This window comes from Pavona decussata, unplaced genomic scaffold (assembly GCF_977016875.1).
Source record: "Pavona decussata unplaced genomic scaffold, jaPavDecu1.1 SCAFFOLD_416, whole genome shotgun sequence".
NCBI lineage: Eukaryota > Metazoa > Cnidaria > Anthozoa > Scleractinia > Agariciidae > Pavona > Pavona decussata.
The window spans coordinates 1,317,587-1,336,946 of record NW_028145778.1 but is presented as its reverse complement, the minus strand read 5'-3'; the positions used below and the strand labels follow the sequence as shown (position 1 = coordinate 1,336,946).

Here is a 19,360-nt window from a genome sequence, read left to right as displayed (position 1 = left end):
TTATGGTACTAGTTGAAAGATTTCGTTTCAGTCATTCTTGGTGATTGTTTCCTTTATTCTCATGAACTGTGTGTTTAATAAAGAAGTGATATTGTAAGGAGAAAATAATTGGTGGTCACCGAGTATTGTATGCAGTTTGAGGTTACCATCAGGATGTATAGAGTGTTTTCACATGACGTCACGAGGGCCATGTTGGTGTCCCAAAACAAAGAAATGGCGGCCATGTTGATGCCCAAACTAAACCTCTGGGAATTGAACTCTATTTTTATGCAAAAACTTTCTTTTCAATAAAGATTTGGTAATGCAGAGACAAGCAAAGATTAACGATAAAAACCGACGTTTCGGTGTCTTCATGACGCCATTGTCAAGGAGAAATAAAAAGTTACAGAGTCTGCGGCAAGGTGTAACTCTGTAATTTTTTATTTCTCCTAGACAATGGCGTCATGAAGACACCGAAACGTCGGTTTTTATCATAATCTTTGCAAACTTTCTTTTGTTTCAGTAAACCAATATGGCAGGTAGTCACGAGAATGAAAACGCTCTGTACAGCTAAAGATGCATACATTGCTAATTAATAAGGATATTACAGAAATAAAAAGCTACTAGTGATGGCCTTGGGGGTCCATTGATTCATCAAATTAAGATGAATTGTGTGTGGAAGATCAGAGGGCACGGGTGACAACATGATATCTTGTCTTCCCTTATTCCTGCTGAAGATTCATGGCTTGCAAATTATTTAAATACAACCAAATAAACGTCAAATGTTGTTGGAAAATTAATGGTTTGTAAAATTACGATGTGCAATGCTTATTACTTAGAACTTATTACACAATAATGAGTAATAAGTTAGAGAAATTGCGGAAAAATGATAAAGTTGCCGTCATGTTATTTATTTATCTAATCTGTTGTTGCTTGTCTTCCGAGTTCCTAACAAAAAGCCGCTGAAAATGTTTGCAAAATAAAACCAATTAAAAATATTTTAAATCTGTGAATGCAATTACACAAATTTAAATACTTGCATGGAAAATTTATATAAAACTTCAAATGACAGCTATGAACCTGATAAAACATATCTACCTTTTTCAGTAAAAGAAAATGATTTGCAGAAAATTCTGATTACCACATAGTAAATAAATTTGCTCTACTTCCTTGCACGATAAGTCGGCAACTATAGAGCTTTTTATGGCAAATTATGGCAAAATAATAAATCGCGGTGCGATTAATCTTTTATCTCAATTCACAAGACAGTTCGCATTGTCCTTCGCTTTTTAATAACGATATCTTTGCGCTATAATCAAATGGTTTAGATATGTTTCCAATTTTTTTCAAAGTCTCTCAGCGGTTTCGAATACTAAGTTTGCGCGCATACGCGCTCCAGTGCTTCTGATTTTTCCACGCAGACGAAGCCTGCGGACCGCTCTGGAGCGCGTGAAATCACGGTTTATCAAAAATAAACTCTAGCTCTAATAAAACGGTGGATTTTCACTCTTTAGATTGAACGTCTTTTACGAAAACGAATCTTTGTCAACAAAGTATGAGTGGTATGAGATTAGTGATTTAAACCTGTTTGTACTTTCCATTGAAAGTCGTATTTAAAAGAGCTGTCGCTAAAACGAATTTAAACGGATAACAAGACAAAGTGTACGAAGAATATGTCTTCACCGTTCAAGCGAAATTCAGTAAAAATATCTGTCCATATATATTAGGTTTCTGTTGTATGTACTTCCTTTAAAATATCTTCTTCTTTTTTTTTTTTTTTTTTACTTGTCATTTATTGTTCCACGATGTATTTAAAGTTCTGTTTTACCGAGAAAGCATAAAAAATTGACGCCTCAAATGGTCATCTGGCTAGAGACACGCCAAGACCTTGGACACAGTTTTTCTGTATACGGACCTCAAGGTCAGTAAATAACTCTCAATCTCCTAATTTTTGGTTTTGCGTAAAGCAGGTTATCAGACTTTCAGAGAGATCCCTGAAAATGATTTTGTACCTGAACCATGCTTCAATTTAAGTTATAGATACTTGTTTAAAAAAGCGGACGAATGAATATTTTATTTAATTAGCGCAGCAACAGAGTCTTGCAAAGACTGGGATAAAAATAGGTCAATATTTTTTTAGAAGAGACAGTGATGACGTTAGCAGTAGCGACGAGCTTTTCTTACCTCAAAAACCTACTCGTCTCCTCTTTGAGTAATCTGGGAGCAAATTTGCTGCTTGTGATTTTGAATGTTTCTTGACAGCTGTTACTGTGGAAAGGCACAATATTAATTGTTAAGATGCCCACGTAGAAAATGGCTTTTGAAAATCGCTGAGTACAAAAATAGGTTATTAAGAGGTAAGTGAGAATGATTTGATTCTTTTTACGAGATTTACCACCATTTTAGAACCCTGGGAGATCACCGCATTACCTTATCTGTCAGCAGCCGGTTTCTCTTTTAATTTAACTTGTTAAATCATTTCTTGATCCTTTCAGCGTGTTTGACATTATTGGATGAAATGCCCGAGGGTTATCATTTAATTAATTTAAAAAGTGATCCATTTCTCTTACTGTGTGCTTCAATTTTTTATATCTGGCAGGAGAAATCGCTGTTTGATTGGATGTGACGAGTCACATGTCATGTTACATACATAATCATACAAATCTTTATTGTAAACACGATGGTTTTCAAAGCTGTAAGCTTGAGGGGTCGTGTGTTTATGCCTAAACTAACCTAATCTACGTTACTTTAGAATATTTCAGGTATAATAATAGTTAATAGTAACAGTTACTGTTCTACGTGATGTCTTTGAATTAAATTAGACGAGGCATTAATCACGAAAACATCAAAAATCAATAAAGCCAAGAAGGAAACTGAATGTCCCAATGATGCCTGCTAGACAATACTTATTATTTTTACATAGCTTGAGGCGAGTTGTAAGCAGATGTTGGGCGCTTTTTCACCGCGAAAGGTTACCATGCATCTGTTCTCATTTTGTTACAGATAACGCTAATTCGTTACTCCATAACTTTGACACTAAGGCTTTGCTTTAGCAAGGCAAAGCTAAATTCAATCAAAATTAACTTTGAAAATGTTATGACGAAAAACGATAACCAGAATACGGCAATCTCGGTTATAGCTTTATCTTTTAATATGTTACTGTCGTCACTTAGCACTGCTGAAATGACAGGCTAACAATGATTGGTGCTTTTTAACCTTTTTTAATATCCAGCTTTGGAGAAAGAAATCAGTCTTCGACTTAAGATCATTTTGCAAAGAAGCAGGGTTTATCTGTAACACGCGAAGTGGTTTCAAAATACTTCGGTTCTGAACACCTAAGTGAGATTCTGGAAGTGTCAATCATTTGCGTTGTTAGCTTCAACCAAGAACCGAAGGCACTGTTGCCGCTATCCCCTTATGTAACAATTTCCACAGATATTATAAACTTCAAATCAGGAAGAAAGCGAACAGCATCAATACTGACAAGATGTGGCCTTAGGTTCGCCAATGATGTATCTCTCCCAAATCGAAGCTTGATCAAATGAAATTTTGCCTGGAGATAAATTTATAAATTACAGGTAAGTGTGAATGTAACACCTTTCTTATTAGAATACTTTTCTTTTGATTTATCAAGTGTTATTCTTCACGGCGGGCCACAGTAGGAACGTTAGCGCCTTTATGAAAGATGATCAGTGCAATGTTATACCGTCTATTATATAGTGCTAGTGAATTGGCTGTCTTGCACAAAGGGAAATCCCAATTTAATTTTTTTAGATGATCTATAATATTGTTATTAAGTATGAATCAACTAAGAATGCGTTTATCTGATTGCCGGCTGTGCTACTCTGCCCGGTATCTTTTCGTGTGAAAAGTGAAAGTTATGCTCTCTACTCACACAGTTAAAAATTCGAAATAACAGTACTATCAAGCAGTGAATATTAATATTTTTTGATGGCAATTAGATTATTTGCCCTGGAGAAATGCGTGATAATTGATTCGGGCATTGAAATCTCATAGAGCAATTTTCCGTAGGCTCGGACGTTTTAGTCGAGTTTTTCCCGGAAAAGTAATTATTTTAGAGGAATAAAATTATATTTTATAACTGAGAGAAAATGGAAACTGGAAGTTGTTAAGGATTTTTAAAATTCAAATCCCAAGAAGCCAAGCTCTAATACCCTTGCAGAGAATGGGGACAGGTAAGTGGTATTAAATTCGACGGACAGTTAAAGACGGCCAAGTTTGGATAATTTTCTGCATTAACTAGCAGTAAAATGCTCGGATAATGGTCATTATACACATGTTTATTCTACTAATTCTACTAGCAGTAGAATAAGTAAGCTTATATGTAATCTCGCAGCCGCTGCCACGAGGGCGTATTTAAGATAAAGGGCATTAAAGAAAAAAAAACGTGGAGGCATTTCTATGTGAACATATGCATAAAACAGTCATCCCCGCAGTAAAAACATCCACTCGTAAGCAAAACATACAATCTACCTGTTTCCTGACGTACGAAAGGAGAAAAGTTGATTGTCATATACATGTCATTAGGAGAAGAATATAAGCTCAATTTTTAAGCAAACTAGCAGCCATTAAACCAAAATGTTTGGCGTCAATTAATTGATTCACCTGCCTTGTGAAGCTTTCTAACGCTTGAAAATCACACGTACAGACATCGATAAAACGACAAAAGATGACTGCTACATATATGTCATTAAGCTAAAAATACGAGTTGAATTTATGAGCAAACTGACAACGATTATAATAATTTCATTGGGCATTGCGGCGTATTTTGCGGGTAAAAATGGAGAATTCAGCGGGCTAAAACGTATTTTAGCCTGCTGCTCTAAGCCAATGAGAAACAAGAAAATAACGTAGCCAGCCAATCAGAACTGGAAACCATTCAACTGTTCGCGCCGTTTTCTTGCTTGTTTGACTGGAAGCGCTGCCATCTGCAAAAAAATTGTTTTGAGCTACAAAATGGCTAAAAAAACTAACGAAGAAGCAAATTCCCAGTCGTCTCAGCTAGCTAGAGAAGAGGACTCACAGAAACTCGTGGGCGAAGATGGAAATAATGCCTGTAGTAGCTCCATGGCCGGCGGCGAGGTGAAGGTAAACAGTTGGTCTTCGTCGAGCGAAACCCGCCCAGTTTAGCACTTGCACAATTAATTTCTGAACATTTGTACGCGACCATGTCTTCGCTGTTTAAAAACTTCTGTTATTTTTCCTTTGAAAACTTAGAAACAAATATTCTTTCGACAAATTTTGCGGTGTTCTGTTGAAGTTTAAGGTGATTCCATTGAATTGCATTGCGCATCCTTGCTGCGCATAATTTTTCACGTCATTTAGCACAACATTACAGGATTTCCTTGAGGTTAAGCTCGGTAGGAAAATAAATGGTCCTTTTCTTCTAAACGAGCTCGGTGACCCCCATTTTTTAATGCATCAATTTAAATGTCATACGGTTGGCCAATATATACCGCGATTTAAAGAAAAGTTTAATACTCTACTTTGAGATATTTTTATTTGAATGCTTTAAACACGGAGCGATCCTATAAAAGGGAAGGACACGCCCCCTTTGAAGCGCTTTGTTGGCTTCCAAACGGATCAGTATAATGGTGGATGACGTCGGTAACGGTCGAGGAAAAAAGAGAGAAGAGCTATCGTTTGTAAAATCGAAGAGGGAATCGATTTATCAATAAAAATAAGCTAAACGCTAACTATAAATCTTGTAAAACACCAGAAATTCGCGAGATTAACGATAATAACGGAAATAATCAAGTTTCGTTGCCGCAATCGAAATATTATACGAAACTTACCTCGAAATTCGAAATCCTTCTACCAAACACACAGTACAAAGATCGAAACCATTATAAACTGAAGCCTGCAAAGAACTGGACATCTGTATCCCTCCATCTGAACATGCCGATAACCAACCGAGTCTGTGTTGTTCGCCAAAACTGGCGGGATTTATTAAAATTTGGCAGATGTTTTCCGCTAAATTATAAACGACCGCTCGAGTCGTCATGTTGGGTTCAAGTTCATTACCGCTTGTGTATCTATCGATCACGTACGTGAAAACTAACTCTACTAATCCGCTGGAAGTAGCAGTAATAAATTCTAAAGTTCTATGCACAAGTCAAAAATAAAAACATCTAAACACATTTGTCCCATTTCGTACGTGATCATGCATATTTGCATAATTTGCTAATTCGAAAAATCACCAAAGATACAAACAAAACACGACCTGATGTTGCTCTTATGTATCTTATGGATGAAATGATAATGGCAATGGCTGTCACATCAGTATTAAAATTAGCCAGTACTAAATATACAGTAAGCAATAGAGCGGCCGACTTCAAAAAGATTTCCAGCTCCGTCGTCTTGCGTGCGATCGCTCGCCGCTTTAGACACTTCACTTTTCTCCTCCGTTGCCCGCTCCGTTGTTTCTTCTAGGCTTCGCTTCCGAGACTATGTGTCCTTACTTAGCTCTCCCCCACTAAACGACAGAAAGGATCGAAGCGATTCCATCTCGGAAGCCGGTTTCAGAAGAACAACCTATTTCGAGACAGAGTTTGTTTACGAATTTTATCCTAATCATTTCAGAAATATCTCGAAAGGATAAGATTTTACCAGCCGATAAATGAATTTCCGATCTCACAACAGACGAATAACTTAACTTTCTAAATTCTTCTCCTGTAGCCATATTCGTTGGATTGATTTTGAACAAAATAATTTGAACTAAAACAGCTTTTCCGCCGACTTCACGTCCTTTCGAATCGAAGTTGCGGGAACTTGAACGTTGCTAAAATAAGACCTTTGGTAATCAGCCAATCCGATACGCGCGTTTGGGATTTTTGATTGACAGTCTGAACGGTTCAGCATGGTCTTATAGGATCGCTCCGTGTTAAAAAGCACGTATTTAGGTAGTGCTGCTTACGTGCACACGCAGCAAAATCTTTAATTTCTTTCATAATCTTAATTCCAGTTCAATGAAAATAGTTTGTTTTGTAAGATTAAAGTAAATTTTGTTGAACTGCTTCGATATTTTAATGCAAGAGATTAATTTTTCTAGAAATGATAGTTCCCAACCTTGTGGGTCATCTATTTACTATAATAGCCACCCAGGTTGCACAACAACGAGCACGGTGACCCCCATTTTTTATTGCAATTTTGTAATGCTCATAACATAGTCATGAACTGGACCAAGTCTCAATTTTAAATACTCCTTCTTTTTCAGCGGAATCACCTTAAAGCTTATGCGAGAATGAATACTTTTGTACAATGAAATGACTGTAACATAAACGTCGACGCGACGCTGGCAGCGTTCAAGATATCTCTTGCTGTACTGTCTTTGGTTCGTTTTCTGAATGCCCTCTGAAATTATTATAATAGTAATAGAGTTGATGTTCTTGGGCGTAAATATGTTTTTGGCCCTGCTCAGAACTCGGGCCAAAAACGTAATTACGCCCGCGAACATCAACTCTATTGTTATATTTAACCAAATTTTGGGCATCAATTAATTGATTCACCTGCAATGTGAACCTTTTACCGCTTGAAATCACACGAACACAGATTGATAAAAAAAGCAAGCGGTGGGTCCAAAGAAGGAACTTGCAGAGTAATTTTAATTTCACTGAATTTGACCTGCTCATTCCTCTCATTAAAACGACACTGTTATGTTCATTGTAAATAATACGTAGCTACGCGCATGGGCAGTCCTTCTTTTCATTTTTTCCGCGTGCAATGATGACAGGCGATTAAGCTCACTTGATTGTCCTTATGTGCTACTCTGCCCGTGAACTGCTACTAAAAATAGTTCGCGGGAAAAAAATACAGGGAAATGTATGGAAAGTTCAAAACACGACTGGACGCTTTCTGTCACAGCTACATCCCTCCAATTTTTTTCTTAAAATCCTTTTCCTAATGCCAAAAGTTTCCAATTCATGAATTTTTCAGAAGCGATGTTTTATGAAAATTATTTGACATCGGATTTCCATACAAACACTGTTATTTCAAGTCTGTTTGCCTACTCGTCAAAATGGCGTCGAAAACCGTGAGAAGGTTTCTGAACGTAGCAACTATTTTGATGAGCATGGTCTTTTCGTAGTTCCACAGGCTAGTTTGCGGTTGAAATCTATTTCTCACGCAACAAAATGTACGACGGGCGTGCAGTTCGATGAATTTATTTCCCACGGAAAATTATTTTACCGCGGCCACAAAAAGTGTAATTTCTTCAATGCAATCTTTCACAAAAAAGATTTCTGGAAGAAAGGGAAAAGATTCTGCAGAGATATTTCTGTATCCAGTGAATATTGATGAACATTGCAGTTGAAATTTGATCCGGCACGCAAACTTTCCCGATGTATGCAAATTTTGCTCAAGATAACTGCTGACCCCAGCCTGTCTCCCAACCTGTTGCTGCCTAGCAACCGTCCCTTTGTCTGACGTCATTCATACTTTGTTTTTCACTGTTGCTAGGCAACATTGCAGACATCTTCAACGAAATATATATATATATACTAGTAGTAATCAAAGATTATAGTGCGTCGCCTTAGGCCCTTAGGCACCTAGTTGGGTTGCATAAATCATGTTAAGATTACAGGAACTTGTAAGTATAGTTGTAAAACGATAGGTTCTTGCCTGAGAACAATTTTAACATCCGTGTTATCTTAAAAACGTTTTACGCAACCAGTCCCAGGTGTTTACAGGGCATCCTACCAAGGGTGGGGTGGGGGTACTGTAGTTCCCAGTCACCTCATTGTTTTCCAAGTGCAGGTTATTACTCATGCAGGACGTTTTTTTTTTCGTCTTCTTCTTCTTCTTTATTTGTATGTTTAATACAACCGTTATCAAATCAGACCTCGGTGATTACAATTTCAGAACATCTTCTTCAAATTAAATGTGATGAGGCTTCCATCTTGACTACCTTGTCTTGTACTTTTCGAAGCGAAACCACGAGGAACGGTACGAAACGCGCGCGGGACGTCAAGAGATGCTATTGTGACGTTGCAAGATGGAACCGACATACTACCTTTTAAATAGAATGAACGGTGAAAAAAAAGTTCCTCGGAGATGCATGACACTTCAGTGTGGAGAAAACGACACTGAAGAAGGGTCATATACCCGAAACGTCTGTGTTTTGTTTGTTTGTTTGTTTGTGTTTTTTTTTTCAAAACCATTTTTGACACTTTTTGATATTTATATTTATATCAATCCTATCCGATATACAACCTCTTTTCTCGATTTCTCGTGCTTGGGAACATGTGCAGGGGTAGGTACTGGGTACCAAATGCGCTGGGCATGATGGACCGTATCTGAACGTCAAGATGCTATTGTGAAGTTGCAAGATGAAACCGACATACAACCTATTTTCTCGATTTCTCGCGCTAAGGGACGCGCGCGCTAGGCATGATGGACCGTATCTGAACGTCAAGATGCTATGGTGACATTTCAAGATGGAACCAACATACAACCTCGATTCTCGATTAGGAAGCGTCTCCTTCGTCGACGCAATAGATATATTTTTCGCTCGAATTCGCGCGGCTAAGCTCCGCTCGGGCTGGCTCGGCCCGACAAATTTATTAACCTCGATTCGCGAGGAAAAATTGAGTACTCGTCTAGTGCGCCAATCGCTCCGGCAAAATTTTACACAAATTTCAAGCCTCAAAAGCTAAAACCAAACAGTATTTTGAAGCTTCGAAGGATTTGTTGTGTCAGCCGGGCCGAGCTGAACAGACTGGAAAAGCTTTTCAACGATTTCTCGGGTGAGTCTTTCTGTGTTTATTACGCAAGCAATTTCACGATCTTTCCTCAGTGTTTTGACAAACGCATCTAGTGTCTTGTTGCTTGCAAGAACTCTGGATCTTTTATGAAACTAAACGGTTTTTCAGAGCGGCTCTGATGCTTCTGAGAATAATTACTTTGTACTCCGTCTATCTTTTTGTCTGCCAGAAAGCTAAAATTTCTCGACGCACTTCAGTGCGAGCTCGGATTTTCTCAGGTGGTTACTAAATCTCTTCAAGACGAGTCGAGATCTCTGTTTAACGGTTGCAAGAACCAATCTCAGGAAATACATGTACTGTTTGTAATTTCTGAGCCCTAGAATACGGGACAATCCAAAAATCTAGCGAAAAATATATGAAACGTTTTTGCTAAACTGTAATTTGCCAGTTCATAAACAGAAAGGTAAGCAGTAAAAGTTTTTGCACTAACCATTACAATTCTTAACAGCAAACTTGGTTGTCTTTTTTGTGTTCAGCATAAAACAGCATTATTAATAGTTTGGTGTTCTTGCGAGGTCTTTACTTTTTGAAAGCGCTCTGCCATTTTTCTCCCCGACGTACGAAAACTACGTATACCGCAGGATATCTGTTATGTGCGAGCGACGTATATTGAGTTCAACACGACCCTATTCGGGCAGTGTCACAATCTGTAGAATAATAATGGTCATTATTAAAAACTTCATCATTGAACATCATTGTATAATGCAATTCGAGGGATTTGATTGGCTTAGCGGCCATGGTATATGAGCAATTATACCATGGCCGAGAAATGGCGACCATTAAATTGCCTTCTGGTCATTCTTGCACTGCGAAATCAGTAAGATCTAGCAATATTTCTCGGTTGTTTTTAATAAAACAATTATTCCACTTGCGCTTGTTGGATATGAGATGATTATAGCCAACTCGGCGCTACGCGCCTCGTTGGCTATCTATCATCTCATATCCAACGCGCGCTCGTGGAATAATTGTTAATTAGTTTATACCACACAAGTGAATAGTACTTTTCGCGCGCGCTGATTGGCTAGCTCGGAAGTGATTAGCCAAGTACTACTCACCTCCGAGCAGCTGAAGAGAAACAAGATGGCTTCCCGTCTCGCCACCGTTACTTGAGAGGTTATTATTTCGATAAACGAGGCAGCTGTTAAAAAAATACATTAAAGGCAACAAGGTTTGTTTTGACGGCATTAAATGGTAAGTTATTTAATCTTTTCAACCTCATATTCTTAGGCGAAAAATGAAACAATCCTTTGTTTACGGAAACTGCCGAGCACTAAAATTACAATGAAAACAATGAAACATTAATATTTTTCAGTAGGGTTTCAACAACAAGAGGAATTTCACAGAAAAATTGAAGAAATGACACCGTAGGAACTAAACAAGGGTCTCCAAAAGTTTTATTTGTCTGCAATAAAGCGAGACGGAACTTTCTAAAATTAGAAATCGCTTACTGCGTGGCGCGCGAGATTTTAAAATTTCAAACCATTGTCACCATTTGTCAGTATACTGTCAGAAATAAAATTATTTGGTCCACTATTTATTCAGCTTGTGTGGTGTATATACTAAAACAATTATTCACCTCATTCTTACACAGCGAAATCAGCAATATTTCTTGATTGTTGGACATGAGATGATTATAGCCAAGTCGGCGCTACGCGCCTTGTCGGCTATCTATCATCTCATATCCAACGCGCTCTCGTGGAATAATTGTTAATTATACAAATTTTTATTCTACTAGCAGTAGAATAAGGAAGCTTGTATCTAATCGCGCTGCCGCTGCCACGAGGGCGTGTTTGTAACATAAAGGGCATTAAAAAAAAAATAACATGGAGGCACTTCTTGGTGAACATAAAACAGTCATCCCCGGATTAAGAAAACTCACTCGTAAGCAAAACATACAATCTACCTGTTTCCTGACGTACAAAAGGAGAAAAGTTGATTGTCATATACATGTCATTAAGGTGGCCGAACACAGTTTGCGTGCGCTTTACAGATTCTGTTAGTGGTGCCATTAAGCGCGCGCTAGGGTTGTGGTGGGGTAAGCAAATAGTACCGATCCCTCGATTTTATACCAAATGGATCGCAAGGTGGGTTTTGCTCTTAAAATTACTCAGTTTCTCGTTAGTGAATCCTTCTTCATTTATCACCGAACAAAGAAAGTGAGTTCACGAAGAGCTAAGCCTTTTTGCACGCTTTTCATCTTTGCTGAGAAAACCTAATCAAAAGCCACGCTTGTGCATTTGACCAAAAAATTGTGACTGGCTGTTTTAATGAAAATGAACTGTTTTCTAAGGAATCGCTCGATAGAATTTCGTTATATTTGACAAAACAGTAGTTCTCTAAGAGCGTAACTCGCCTACAAACAAAAACCAAATCTAACCGAGGGTATATTAAAAAAACATTAAAGTGCAAAACCAACATTTACAGGAGATCTCTCTGTTAAAATTACATGAAAGCAGCGTCACTATGTCAGTATTTTGTGGTTGTTTCTGGATACAAAAAAATGGAAAAAATCTAACGAGTGCATTTTCTAAAATTTAAGGAAAACCGTTATTTGTGGACGGTTAATAGCTTGCTGCATTGCCATGGCAACGGCACCTTGCTCAACAAAAAGTATCAAAATTTATTCCTTCTTAGTTAATCTTACCCCATGCTAATTTCGAGTACTCAGAGGTACGTAGCTTTCAACTGAAACAATGTTTACTAACACCTGTATGCTGGAAAACTGTGTTTGGCCACCTTAAGAGAAAAATATAAGCTCAATTTTAAGCAAACTGAAAACCATTAAACCAAATGTTAGGCATCAATTAATTGATTCACTAGCCTGCGAGCAACCTCGCGCTTGAAAATCACACGTACAGACATCTAAAAAAGGACAAAAGATGATTGCTACATATATGTCTTTAACATAAAAATACGAGTTCAATTTATGAGCAAACTAACAACGATTAAACCAAATGTTAGGCATCAATTAATTGATTCACCTGCGCTGTGAACCTTTTACCGCTTGAAAATCACATGAACACAGCAAGCAAGCGGTGGGTTCAAAGAAGGAACTTACAGAGTAATTTTAATTTCACTAAATTTGACCTGCTCATTCCTCTCATTATAACGGCACTGTTATGTTCATTGTTAGCAAGACGTAGCCATGCGCATGCACACCCCTTCTTTTCATTTTCTTCGCGTGCGCTGGTGACAGGCGATTAAGCTCGCTTGATTGTCCTTATGCACGAAAAGGATTTGTTTGTACTTTAATCAACATTGTGAACAAAAGCTTCAAGTGTCTGTTCTTTTCAACAAAAATGGTTCTGAAGTACGTTTATTCCTCGTTTTGCAGTGAGAAATTCTACCACGCATGATGACAAAGTCGCCATTTCTTTCTGCAGTTGTTACTTCCTACATGTACGAAATATCCTTCAGTGTTACTTAACAATTACTCCACTCGCGCTTGTTGAATACAAGGTGCCCCTCCTTAGGACACCAACATGCGAGACAAAACGATATTTTGAAACTTTTTGAGTTCTGGCTTCCACCAATTCACTCAAATCTCAAAATGCTCTATCTCTAAAGTGAAGCCATTTATCAACACGAAATTTTACATGGATATTTGTCACACTGATGTGTGTGAATATGTTAGGAGAATAGCTTTGTGGTAGTCTTAGTTTAAGGTTTCTAATTTTAAGGACATCGAATAGCTCCATCGCAAGCTTAAATAGACGGATAAATGAATAGATAGCTTAAATTGAAGAAGTCATCTGAAAGCATCTAAACAACCAACTGGTTTGAAGTGGTAGCGTTCTTTATCATCGCAAGATATACAGATATACGTATTATTTTATGAAAATATTGAGGCTCGAAAAATGTTAAAAAATTGAGCCCGTGTTCACAAAGGCCATGCAATGGTTAAGGTTTAATAAGAACGTCCTTTCTTTGAATGGAAAGATATCAGAATGTTCTTATCATAACCTCTCCTAGTTTTGTATTTAGGCTTGGAGGTCATATCCACATTAATTTCCTGAAATAGTTTATTTTGCAAACGTTTAAGAAGAACATATTTTTAACAGAGCGTTTTCTGACTCAAATCTGCAAACTATAAGGAACATTCGTTTCAGATCTGCCTCAGCTCGAAAATTAGCCGTAGCACATATACGTAGCACAATGGCTTTTTTATGATTGGTGGCTCTCAATACTCACAGTCAAAGTGCTACATGAGTGCTACGCTGGTAGTCGTTCCCGTCGCCTTAATGAAAGACTAGGGAGCTTTAGCAACCACGACAGCGACGGCAGCGAAAACGTCCGACTATTAAAATGAGTTCGCGTTTTTTCTAACGTCGCCATTATTCCAACTCGCTCTAAATGTCAAATGTAGATGAAATTTCCTGCAGTTGAATTTTTTGAGACCGCACCCAAGTTTGGAAAAAGAAAAAAAATTCGTCGTCGTGTGTTTACGTCCTCCATAAAACGTCCCGTCAAGACATTTCACCTCCTAGTCGTGCAGTGACGGCAAAGAAATGTACTAAAAAGTGTAATGCACGTGCAGAGTTGTTGTTTTGGTTATTAAGCCTATGGCTTTTTTGACGTTTTTGTTGCCGTCGCTGTCGTCGTTGCTAAACCTCCCAACTAGCTTTGAGCGGTGGAAACATCGCTATCTACATCGACAAGTGATCCTTTTATCGCGTGTTAAACGAAAACTGAAAAAAAAAGGTATCAGTGCAAACCAAACTATCATCTTAAGCTTGGGTGAACAGTATTAAACCACATCTTTTAAAGAACAACTTGCTTACCTTCACTGACAAATTCGATCAACCATGTTCAGTTTTGTCAAAACTGTAAGTCAAACGAATAATGCCTTACCATGTAGTTATAAGCGACTTTCTTTATCACACATTGAAATGAATGAAAGATGTTTTGTTAGCTGTCGCTTGACACATGCCAAATTTAACGTTTTTGTATGATAGAATCAGTCAACAACCTCTTTCTTAAGTCATATGGAATCAAAATTCTTAATCTCTGAATGAATAGAAAACTGAATTATGATAAGTTAGTTCTTTGCAAAATGTCAAAGGAGGAAAAACAGAATCATATGCAAATGCTAACATAGTACTGGGTTTTCAAGATTCAACTTATATCAGGTTTCGTGTTGTAATTCTCTTTTCAACTTTCCACTTTAACTTTATTGATTTAGTAGAAATTTCCGATGACCATTTAATACCATCCGGCCACAGATTTGCTTCCTGTATTTACTAGTAACACAGTTTAGTACTGAAATATACTAGGAAATAGGTCGCCTTTTAAAATATGCCGTTTCCTGTTTTGCGAGATAAGCTATTTAATACTTTTCAAACGTTATTTTCTTGGAAAAAAAATCAATCTCCTTTCCCAATGACATGGCCCATTTTCTATTAATATTTTTCGAACACCACACGGCTGTGAGAAAGGCTGACAGGATTGCTTGAAAAAACAGTGGCGGAGCAGTGATCAAATTAATTTATCATCAAACAACGTAAACAATAGACCCTAGCCCTGAAACAAAAGACCCGTGTGATACACAGGTCCAACGAAATTAAGAGGTTTTAAAACGCTGCGTGCTATCTGAATACCGTAAACTGCCGCTTATAAGTCCTTCTACCTGTAAACCAAAAAAAACAATCCGATTATAAGCCCCCCGGATATAAGCTCCCCTCTGGCCTTTCTTGTCCAGAACTTTGTACTACTTCAAACTACTTCAAACAACTGTGGAACAATAAGTTTATTCCTCTCTTTTTACTCCCCGAGACTATAAACTGATGGTTTCCCAGCAGAAATTTCATGTTCTTAAAACAAACCGTTAGCCCGCCAAAAAGTCACTGAGACTGGCATTTCAAATTTACAGCTCGTCGATTGGTTGAAATTAAAAAGACAAGTGAACAACGCACAGGATAAAAAACAATAAAAGATAAGCGTTTGTTAAAAGATCTTGATAACCAGGAACCAAGTTATCATTTTGAAGAAAAACACAACACTTTTTAATTTTGAAGATTGTGTTTCGACCGTTTTGCCAGTGACAATGGCTGTTGTAACGGCCGAAACATGTCTTCAAAAATTTAAAAAAAAATTGTTAATGAAATGGAAGAATAATTTGGAGTTTTTTGTCGTGGACAACTGAGTACCATCCATCCTGGCATTTTCGCCGAATGGATACTATGCTCTGGTACTAGGGAACTTACGAAAGCACGAAGGGAACACCAATGAAAACGTCACTTACTAAAGAAAATTCACGCTATCTGGCACTGCTACATCTCTCCAATTTTTTTTCTTAAAATCTTTTTCCTAGTGCCAAAAGTTTCCAATTCATGAATTTTTCAGAAGCAATGTTTTATGAAAATTATTTGCCATCGGATTTCCATACAAACACTGTTATTTCAAGACGCGTTTGCCTACCCATCAAGATGGCTTCCAAAACCGTTATAAGGTCTATTGTAAAAGGACTAATGAGATACTGACTAAAAACTCCAAGATATCTACATCGAAACAATACAAGAAAATAGTAGCGTGAATGATAAAACAAGGAACGCTAAAAACGATAAAAGGTATTTAAAAGTGAAATAATTAAACAAATAACTTCGCACGGATCGAGTCGCATTGTTTATTCAGTTCGCAAATAAAAAAAAACGAAGATCAAGCAGTCGAGTTTGCTCTGACACTTTTTTACGATTTTAAAAGTGCTTGCAATGGTCTTTGGATCCTTTCCATACTCATCCTTTACATGATTGCCGATTGTTGATCGCTTGTGTTCCTCCACACGTTGATGTAAGTATCGACTCTTGAAGCCAACCATAGTCTGCATCGCACAGACCATAGTCTGATTCACAATTAGAGGTTTATGTTCCTTTGGTTTGATTTTTCCCTAGAAAACTCAAACCAAAGGAACATAACAGGAGACAACAACTTCAATATTCAAACAAGAAGACATCTGGACATTAAATACGGTCTAAACGGTGTAACTTACACGAATTTAATAGCATGCGCTAGACAGGGAAATAAAATGGAATGAAGAAAATACTGTCGCTTTCTCAACCGACTGTCTTTTAAAAACCAAAGATGAGTCCAACAATTCTGCTGCGTCACCGATCAGAGGAATAAGTTTAGTGACAATTCAAACAATCTGCAATGTAAGATTTATAATTTACGGGACTTTTAAGACCAACAAAACAGTATTTAAAATGCCGCGCGGCCCAGCCTCTGTTTTCCTGTGAATTTACGGTGAGCTGATTTGTATAAGTTGTGTCATTTTTGGTGTGATAAGGTACTATGGATTGAAATTTGTTGTGTTTTCATTGCTCCATATATCGTTTTCAAGGTTAACGGCCGGAAACCAGAAAAAACATCTGGAGTTTACCTTGGCTATTTGAAAGGCCTTTCTCCTCTCTGCTGAACTTTCACACATTGACATTAACGCTTCTATTACATGTTAGCTGATCAGACCTAAAAAAAACACGAGGCGAATCGATGTTTTTTCATGTACGTGACATGTTTAGAGCAGCAATCCTTCTGTCACGCACTGCGCAAAAATCTAAAATTCAAACTGCTCTATTTTCAAAACAAAGAATGCTATCCTGCTGAAAACAAGCAAGCCGATAGAAATTTAGATTTTCTTATATGTGATGAAGATAAAAACTCAAAATTGTGTTTAGTTATGAATTTCAGTTTTTTATGACGTCATGTGAAAACCAAGAATAGTGACCGTTGCAGTTAGATTGAAGATTTCTACCTTGCTTCGAAACTTAAATTGAGATTGTAAAACAATGACAATAAGATTGTTCAAATCTTGAGTTAAAATGAAAATATAACTTACCACAGCACTTTGGATCTAAGAAAAAATCATCTTAATCTAAGACGACATCGCCGTATAAATAAGATGAAAGTTATCTTATCGTAAGATGAATCGTCTTCTAGTCTTACCACAGCACCAGAATAAAGTTGAAAAAACAACTTAAAATTAGATTTTTTACCACAATTGTTTCTAATGTCGCAATCTGATTAACAAATCGAATGTGGTTTAGCGTTGTGTGCACTCTTATCGACAACGATATTCGTCATCACAGTGGTCAAAATGTTGTGGACTCACGAGGCGCAGCCGTCTTCGATCGTGGTAACTACCAACGAGCCGTTTTTTTTTGTTTTTTTTTTTGCCGTCGGGAGCATAAAAATTCGGTTTTCAGTCAGTGACAATAATTGCCTGACTTTGCTACCTGGAAAGGACATTTTCCCTCGATGAAAACCAATTCATATTTGTAGGAAGAGCGAATGAGAAACAACGGATAACAAGTTTCAACTAGCCGAGTAGATTTGTAAATAATGCAGTTTTGAATTTGCAGCAAAACGTTTCACTGAGAATTCGTCTTTTTTCCTCTGCAAATTTGTTACGAAAACAAAACTGAAATTAACTCAGTGTATCGAAAATAAATGCAAATCCACCTGTTAAAACAAGACGGATTTGTATTTGTTGTGTTGTTATATCCTCCAAGTGAAAATTTGACAAAAACAATCAGTCGTATTTGTCTGTTTGTCCGCCTAACGGACGAAAGAGAGAAAAAAGGAGAGTAAATTCATTTTCGAATTTCATTTTTGTTCAACTTTCTTAAAAGTAATTCTTAATGACCAAGGAAAGTTGAAAGAGAAAACAGTTTTCGTTTTAAAGCAAGAGTTATGCCAAGAGTTCGTTTTTTTCTACGGCTTTCTTTTAATACAAATAAGAGGAAACGATTGAGTAAATTGAAATTAAAGGTTGCGGCAGATTGTTAATTAAAAGTGGCCCATAACACCTTATTTTCTCAGAAAAAGTAAGTACAACAAAAAACAGTGAGAATACAGTCGACTCCCCATAACTCGAATCCTCCGGCGCTAACTCGAACCAATTTTCCTTTCCCTTCAGATCATCTTCTACATGTACAGTAGACTCCCGATAACTCGATAACTCGAACCTTCGAGGGAAATTGAAAGAAGTTCGAGTTAGCGGCAGGTTCGAGTTAGCGAGGATTCGAGTTATCGGGAATGTCGACTGTACATTAATACAGGACAATGCATTGCGATAAGAAAACCACACTTAACTGGAATCTTTTCTAGCATTTTGTTGGAGTCTTTTAAGACTTTAAAAAGTGCACGTCTAATCTAACCAAACCGGTCACCTTCTCAAAAGCAAGTACAAGAAATAAAGACGTTTTTACTAAACTCCAGAATACTTTGCTATAAGAAAACCACACTGTTTACGTTACTACCATGTATTGTAACGCTCTCGGACAAGGATAAAATATTAAGCAAGTTCTTAGTAAACCTCAGTCTTGCCATACTCTTAACATGAGACTCAGATGATCTCTGAACAATAAAAATGCCATTGCTTCAAACCACATTATCAACTCGAACCAAGATGAATATTAAAAACACATCTTTCAAAGAACAGTCTTGCTTACCGTCATAAATTCAGTGGACCAAGTTCAGGCTTTCCAGAAAACTGAAACACAGACAAATGAGAACTTCAGTATGAGGGAACTACCATTAAGCGACTTTATCATGTTATCCCTGCATGTTTTGGCAGCTGACAATAGTTCTCCATGCCAAACTTA

At 37.4% G+C, this 19,360-nt stretch overlaps 2 protein-coding genes across 6 annotated transcripts in view; one reads left to right on the top strand and one right to left on the bottom strand.

Annotated features, from left to right (window-relative positions):
• Positions 1–19,360, bottom strand: part of LOC146450989 (uncharacterized) — a 35,716-nt gene that overhangs the window by 2,468 nt on the left and 13,888 nt on the right. For 3 of the 5 annotated variants that reach the window (XM_085099712.1, XM_085099713.1, XM_085099711.1), the window contains exons 2-3: positions 19,208–19,248; positions 2,164–2,247 (exon numbers count right to left, since the gene is read on the bottom strand). Coding sequence is in view for 1 of the 5 variants with exons in the window: in XM_085099715.1 (XP_084955841.1) it covers positions 2,164–2,247; positions 5,796–6,004 (293 nt within the window). In the remaining 4 variants the exon portion in view is untranslated. Of the gene's footprint in view, positions 1–2,163; positions 2,248–5,795; positions 6,797–19,207; positions 19,249–19,360 lie in introns of those variants that run through there. The other 2 variants (XM_085099715.1, XM_085099714.1) reach the window with 2 other exon arrangements.
• The window catches only part of LOC146450987 (uncharacterized), a 49,190-nt gene continuing 32,293 nt past the window's right edge, over positions 2,464–19,360 (top strand). Inside the window, exon 1 of the mRNA XM_085099717.1 lies at positions 2,464–3,557. The gene's annotated coding sequence lies outside the window, so the exon portion shown is untranslated. The remainder of the gene's footprint in view (positions 3,558–19,360) is intronic.